General features: G+C 52.1%; 1 protein-coding gene across 1 annotated transcript; it reads left to right on the top strand.

Annotated features, from left to right (window-relative positions):
* Positions 1-1,285: 1,285 nt before the first annotated feature.
* On the top strand, positions 1,286-4,320 carry LOC127300026 (cation/H(+) antiporter 15). Its single transcript, XM_051330093.2, has 3 exons — positions 1,286-1,719; positions 1,817-2,836; positions 2,931-4,320. The coding sequence occupies exons 1-3, from the start codon at positions 1,468-1,470 to the stop codon at positions 4,227-4,229; spliced, it is 2,571 nt and encodes an 856-aa protein (XP_051186053.1). The 5' UTR covers positions 1,286-1,467; the 3' UTR covers positions 4,230-4,320.
* The last annotated feature ends 3,184 nt before the right edge of the window (positions 4,321-7,504 follow it).

Raw genomic sequence — 7,504 nt, 5'->3', positions numbered from 1 at the left:
TTTTTGGGCTGATATAATGGCGACAAAGAAGTTCTTCTTCCCATAATGGGCTTTTGGTATTAGGGATTGGCCAGAGATTAGACTCTGGGAGGATAAGTGGCTTGGCAATGCCACTCTCCCTGAATAATATCTGACATTATACAACATCGTGCGACACAAAGGTGATACACACACTAAGGTGTCGGAGAGTTCTCTTGAACGAATGTGCTGTTCAAAAGCGTCGTGGTATGCATTGCTGTAGTATCTGGATTCAGTCCACTTGACACAAGGATCTGATGTATTTCGTTGGAATCTTACTGAGAATAGTTTTTTCGCTGTCTTCTTTGTATAATGCTTTAATCCAACATGATGTTCCAGTTGATAACAATAAGAAAACTGGGAAGATGAAGATCCCACTCAAAATTAAAGTATTTTGTGTGGCATTTGCGCCGATAGGTAATTTTTACAAAAGTTAACCTTGTTAATCGCAATTGGCAGGGAAGCAAAACATGTGTATTTTGTCATCAGGACGAGACTATAAAATACCTTTTTCTTCGAGCGAAAATTTGCTAGATCTATATGGTCAGCCATCTATGTAAGTTCTACCTTATACCTATCACACAATGTTGCGAATATATTCGGTAACTGGCTTAATGGTGTGGATTCTAGTTTTAAGCTACGTATTAGGGTGTGAGTGATTGTCGTTGTTTGGTCGCTTTGATTATGTAGAAATGATAAGGTTTTTAATAACAAAAAATGCTTCTCTTATGCAGGTTATTTACAGGTGCACAACTACACTTTGTTTGTGGTTGCCTCTACATCGTGTGTGGAGTATCGAGACCTCTTTATGAATATGTGAAAATGATTGAAGAATACTGTGGGTGATATTTTTTGCCATCATAGATGGCAACATGATCTACGGATTAGCCCTCCCGCGTCTTAGTCGTTTATGTTTCTTCTTTGAACACTACTTCATTGCCTCTTTTATTTTTGGTTGTAACTTGTGAATTAGAACTATACAAAGGCTAGGTGTAATACTTTAACTAAAGTAATAAAACGTTCATTATCAAAATATATTTTAGGTCTAGACTGTAGATACATGTGTATCTGAATAAAATTAAGTTAATTAATTTGAACGAGAGGGAGTAAAACATTTTCTTTGTCAGAATTTTGAGCCTAGCACAATATCCATGTGCTCCATCGATCTAGTTGGTTATTGACCACTACTTTGCAATCATGCAGCCCTGCCGCTTCTCACGGCAGTCGCCTCAAAACACAAGCCTCAATCATTCAGGGATGAGAATAAGCAAAATTTGCATGCGCATGCAGATTCAAGATTACTGTGTATTCCAATAATCACTCCTCACCAGGTCACCACATCATCGCCTTCCTCGGCATGCAGCCAGTCGATCAGTGCGTCACCATCCAAGCCGTCACAATCGGACCATCGCCGGAGTCGGAGTAGAACGGCCGGCCAACGACGGGAAAATGACGTCGTCGGCGGCGGTGAGCGACCCTCTGTTGGACCTATGGGACCACATGATGTCGCCGAACAGGACGCACCTCTTCTGCTTCTACCCGAGCAAGATCACCATGAGCGGCATCTGGGCCGGCGACAACCCTCTCGACTTCTCCCTCCCGCTCCTCCTCTTCCAGATGCTCCTCATCACCTTCACCACCCGCGCCGCCACCTTCCTCATCTCCCCGCTCGGCCTCCCCCGCTACATCTCAGAGATACTCGTACGTCTCCATGATCACCACCACATGCATGCATGCATAATGCATCAATGCCGACGACGGTGACGATGACACGAACTGTTTTATTCTTGCATTGCAGGGCGGCTTCGTGCTGGGGCCTTCCGTGCTGGGCCGGCTCCCGCACTTCACCGACATCGTCTTCCCCACGCGCAGCATCTTCGTCCTCGACTCCATGGCGCTCCTAGGCCTCATCTACTACACCTTCACCATCGGCGTCGAGATCGAGCTCCCCACTATCACCCGTGCCGGCCACCGCAGCTTCTGGTTCGCCGGCGCGTCCGCGCTCCCACCCTTCCTCATCGGCGCCACGGTCGGCTACATGGCCCTAAGCACCGACGACACCCGCAAGCAGAAGGACAGCGTCCTCAACTCCCTCTCCTTCCCCATCTTTCTCGGCGCCTCCTTCTCCTCCACCGCGTTCTCCGTGCTCGCCCGCAACATAGCCGAGCTCAAGCTCGCCGGCACCGACGTCGGCCAGCTCACCCTCTCCGCCTCCCTCATCAACGACACGCTCGCGTGGTCAGGGCTCACCGTCGCCACCGCTCTCTCGGACGCGCGCAGCGGCGGCGTGCTTCCGTCCGTGTGGACGCTCGCGTCGGGCGTATTCATCTTCGCCGCGGGCTTCCTCGTCGTTCGTCCGGCCCTCGTGCGGCTGGCGAAGCGGGCCTCCGAGGGGGAGGCGGTCGGCGAGATGCGCGAGTGCGCGGTGCTTGTCGGCGTCATGGTGGCGGCGCTCGTGGCGGACGCCGGGGGTACGCACGCCATCTTCGGCGCCTTCGTCTTCGGGCTTGCCGTGCCCAACGGGCCCGTCGGCGTGGAGCTGGTGGAGAAGGTGGAGGACTTCGTGGTGGGGACTCTGCTCCCCCTATTCTTCGCCATGTCCGGCCTCCGCACGGACACCGCCAAGGTCACCAGCATGAACGCTGCGGTGCTGCTGATGATCGCCGCAATTGCTGCGGCGGTGCTGAAGGTGGCAGCCGCCGTGGGCGTGGCTGCGGGGTTCGGCATGCCGCTGCACGACGGCACGTCCATCGGGCTCCTGCTCAACACCAAGGGGGTCATTGAGCTCGTCATCCTCAACATTGCAAGGAACAAAAAGGTTACTATGCAGATTGATTCTACTCCTATTTCGTCAACGAGTTGACAATTGCTGCGATTAGTAAAACTGATGATTGATTCGTCAATGCATGCAGATTATGAGCGACCAGTCGTTCACGGTGCTGGTGTTCATGTCGGCGCTGATCACGGCGCTGGTGAGCCCGCTTCTTGCCATGGTTGTCAAGCCGGCGCGCCGGCTCGTCTTCTACAAGCGCCGCACCGTGGCGTGGGCGCAGCCGGACGCCGAGCTCCGCGTGCTATCCTGCGTGCACGTGCCCCGCGACGCTCCCGCTGCCATCACGCTCATCGACATCGTGTCGTCCTCCAGTCGCTCGCCCGTTGCCGTCCACGCCCTGCACCTCATCGAGTTCGCCGGCCGCTCCTCGGCGCTCCTCCTTATCAACGCCTCTGCCCCCGCGTCCTCCTCCTCGGAGATCTCGGCCCACGGCCGGAGCCACGTGGAGATGCAGTTCAAGCACATCGCGCACGCTTTCAAGGCCTACGAGGAGAACCATGTCGTGGGGGGCGTGTCGGTGCGCACCATGGCAGCCGTGTCGCGGTACGAGTCCATGCACGAGGACGTGACCGCCGCCGCCGAGGACCAGCACTCGGCTCTCATCGTGCTCCCGTTCCACAAGCACCGGACGGTCGACGGCGGCATGGAGGTGTCCCACCCGGCGATCCAGGAGCTGAACGTCAGCGTGCAGTCCTGCTCGCCGTGCACCGTGGGCATCCTCGTCGACCGCGGCCTCGGCATGCCAGCAGGTGGATCCGGCGGCGTGTACCGCGTGGCGGCGCTCTTCTTCGGCGGGCGCGACGACCGGGAGGTGGTGGCGCTGGCCACCCGCATGGCGCGCAACCAGGCCGTGGACCTCACCGTGCTCCGGTTCGTGCAGAAGGGCAGGGCCGGCAGCTACACAGCGAGCGAGTTCGACGCGCTCAAGGAGCGCAAGGCCGACGACGGGTGCTTCCGGGAGTTCTTGGACCGGGCCAACGCCGCCGGCGGCGGGGGCGTGGAGTACTGTGAGCGCGGGGTGTTCAACGCGAACGAGATGGTGGCGGAGATACGGAACGTGGAGGAGGCCGGGAAGGACCTGTTCGTGGTGGGAAAGACTCCGGGGGGATCAGGGCTGACGGCGGGGATGGCGGACTGGAGCGAGTGCCCGGAGCTGGGACCCATTGGGGACCTGCTGGCGTCCAGGGACTTCCAGACCACGGCATCGGTGCTGGTGGTGCAGTCCTACGGGAGGGCGGTGGCGGCGTCGGCCGCGGGGTCGATGGCTTCGTCGGAGTTCAACGTCGGCGAGGCCGTGGTGGTGCAGCCGGAGGCCGCCATGCGGCAAGGGCAACCACCAAGGCGGCCACGCCAACAGGCTGAACTTACCATCGGATAGTACTATACCACCCTTGCTTGTAAACTGATTCATTTAGCTGATTTGTAAATTAAACTTCGGTAAATCATAGTTTCCTGAAGATGCAGATTAGTACTAACTAGTTGAATGCCCGTGCGTCGGCTTCTTTTTTTTCTCACATTGTGTCAATACAATAGTTGCAAAAAGTCACGTGTATCAAAATCACAAGATATTTAAAAAAACTTATAAGATTCTAACCAGTCTGAAATATATTTAACAACCATATAATTGACATCGTTTGAATATGCAATAAGTACTCAACTAATTAACTATTTTATATTAAAAAAATGTCCTCCTCGATACTCCTTAGAGTATGTCGTACAATGTATGGAATATTTTCGAGCGCTTCATTTTGATGGTACTTGAGCAAGCGTACCAAAAATTCTTCCTCAGGTCGATAACATTATGCACAACAATACTTGTTATTAGCATGTATAGTTTTAGTGAAAAAAAAATAGAAAGAGCAGCGTAAAGTACCCACCGTGCATATTGGATGAACCAACTTTTTACCATTTCATGAGAACATAATATAAAAAATGAAATAACCAGACGCTTTCCTGTAGATAAATGACTCGTTATTATCTTAATTACCGAAGAAATTAAAACATATGTGTTTTATTCTAGAGATATTCACATGTTTGAACTTTGCGGACTATCAGTTGGCGACGTGCCTCGCTAGAAAAATATATCGGCATCCCAACCAGGTTGTGCTAATGGAAGTGTGTCGGTTAGGTTGTCGAGGGTACTACTCGGCAATGCCCTCCGATTGGGGCTTAGGGTTGATGGAATCCTGCAAGCTGACACGAGACATCGGTTCACAGACAAGCGGGGAGAACGATTTACCCAGGTTCGGGGCCCTCGATGAGGTAAAATCCTTACGTCCTGCCTGTCTGTTCTTGATTATGAAGATAATGGGTTACAATGGGGTGCCGAATAGTTCGGCTGAGATCTCGTCGAGAGGCTAAGCGCTGCGGCGACCTAGCTCTAGACTTTTGGTGGCTAAGGCTGCTAAGATTGATTGTGTCCCTCGGCAGCCCCTCTCCCGGCCTTTATATAGGGGGCTAGGTCTCAAGAGGTCTAACCGAGTACAACTAGGTTTACAGTAGTTTTAAATCTAATCTTCCCTTGTTCGGCTGCTTCCTTGTCTTGCCCGTCAAGGAATCTTCTGGTGCGCCGTCCAGGTGGCCCGTCTTGCCTACAAGTGCCTTCATGGGCCTCCAACTAGACAATACAGGATAGGGCAATGTCGGTTACCCGAAGGGTAATGCCCACGTCAGTAGCCCCCGAGTGTCTAGCCGAACATAGTTCGGGTAGAGACGGAAACATGTCTCCTTCTAATGTTCTTCTCCTTGATTGTTCTTGTTCATCTTGAATCAGCATCATCTTCTTCTGTCGGGTGCGCGTCAGCGCTCCCGATGGGAGTAGCCCCCGAGTCTAGGTACGGATGCTTGTAATCCGTGCGTAGACTCAAGTTGTACCACTCGAACGTTCTGCTCTGCCGAAGTTTTTCTGCAAGTCTTCATAGGTCATCCGATATATTTTCCGTATGCAAGGGATGATGAGTAACGTGCCTAACTTTTGTTGGTTAACTACCGATGGCAAAACAACGTTACCCTACACAGAATCAAGTCCCCGGGCATGATCCTGGAGTGCAAAAAAGTTCTGTCGGGTGCGCGTCCAGCGCTCCCGATGGGAGTAGCCCCCCGAGTCTGGGCATGGGCGCTCGCAACCGGGTGCAGACTCGAGCTGAGCAGTCATCTTTTTCTTCATCCTTTTTCTTCGAGTCCTCATTCTGTCGGGTGCGCGTCCAGCGCTCCCGATGGGAGTAGCCCCCGAGTCTGGGCGCAAGATCATTCGATGTTTTTTTCCATTTTTCTTCGGCTGCTCACAACAATCTCTATGATGTCACTGTTGACGTGCTGCTGCTGTGGTTTGATTGACAAGACTTGACCTGACGGGCCCACCCTAGTTCTGCGCGGGCAGTTTTTAGGACTTGACCAGTGCACGCGCAGCGACCGAGGCGTCTCCTCGATTTTCTCACAACGTGGGAATAATGGGCCACCGGTTCCGTTCTTTCTTTAAGCGCCACGTGTACAGCCAGATCTGCTCCACCTCCCACGACGTCTGTGGAGTTATGGCCACGATCTCGCACAAATTCTTACGGCATAAATAGAGGGCCTCCTTGTTTTTACTTTTCACGCCTCTTACTGCTCATCTTCTCGTTCAAGCCTCCCTGCCTCCTCTGTTCCTCCTTCAGAAGCTCTGCACACTGATACGTCTCCAACGTATCTATAATTTCTGATGTTCCATGCTTGTTTTATGACAATACCTACATGTTTTGTTCACACTTTATGATGATTTTATGCGTTTTCCGGAACTAACCTATTAACGAGATGCCGAAGTGCCAGTTCCTGTTTTCTGCTGTTTTTGGTTTCAGAAATCCTAGTAAGGAAATATTCTCGGAATTGGACGAAATCAACGCCCAACATCTTATAATTCCACAAAGCTTCCAGAACACCCGAGAGGGACCAGAGGAGAGCCACAGGGGGCCCACACGTGTGGCCAGCGTGGCCCAGGGGGGCGCCCCCTGTTTGTGTGGCGCCCCCGTAACCCTTCCGACCCCGCCTCTTCGCCTATAAGAAGCCCCCTGACCTAAATCTTAGGGAGGAATAAGCCACGGTACGAGAAACCTTCCAGGGCCGCCGCCATCGCGAAGCCAAGATCTAGGGGACAGAAGTCTCTGTTCCGGCACGCCGCCGGGACGGGGAAGTGCCCCCGGAAGGCATCTCCATCGACACCATCACCATCTTCATCACCGCTGATGTCTCCCATGAGGAGGGAGTAGTTCTCCCTCGAGGCTAAGGCCTGTACCGGTAGCTATGTGGTTAATCTCTCCTATGTACTTCAATACAATGATCTCATGAGCTGCCTTACATGATTGAGATTCATATGAGTTTTGTATCACTATTCATCTATGTGCTACTCTAGTGATGTTATTAAAGTACTCTATTCCTCCTCCATGATGTAATGGTGACAGTGTGTGCATCATGTAGTACTTGGCGTAGTTTATGATTGTGATCTCTTGTAGATTATGAAGTTAACTATTACTATGATGTATTGATGTGATCTATTCCTCCTTTCATAGTGTGATGGTGACAGTGTGCATGCTATGTTAGTACTTGGTATAATTGCGTTGATCTATCATGCACTCTAAGGTTACTTAAATATGAATATCAAATGTTGTGGAGCTTGTTAAC

Source organism: Lolium perenne, chromosome 5 (genome assembly GCF_019359855.2).
Source record: "Lolium perenne isolate Kyuss_39 chromosome 5, Kyuss_2.0, whole genome shotgun sequence".
Classification (NCBI taxonomy): Eukaryota; Viridiplantae; Streptophyta; class Magnoliopsida; order Poales; family Poaceae; genus Lolium; species Lolium perenne.
This window is presented reverse-complemented; position numbering and strand designations above follow the sequence as displayed.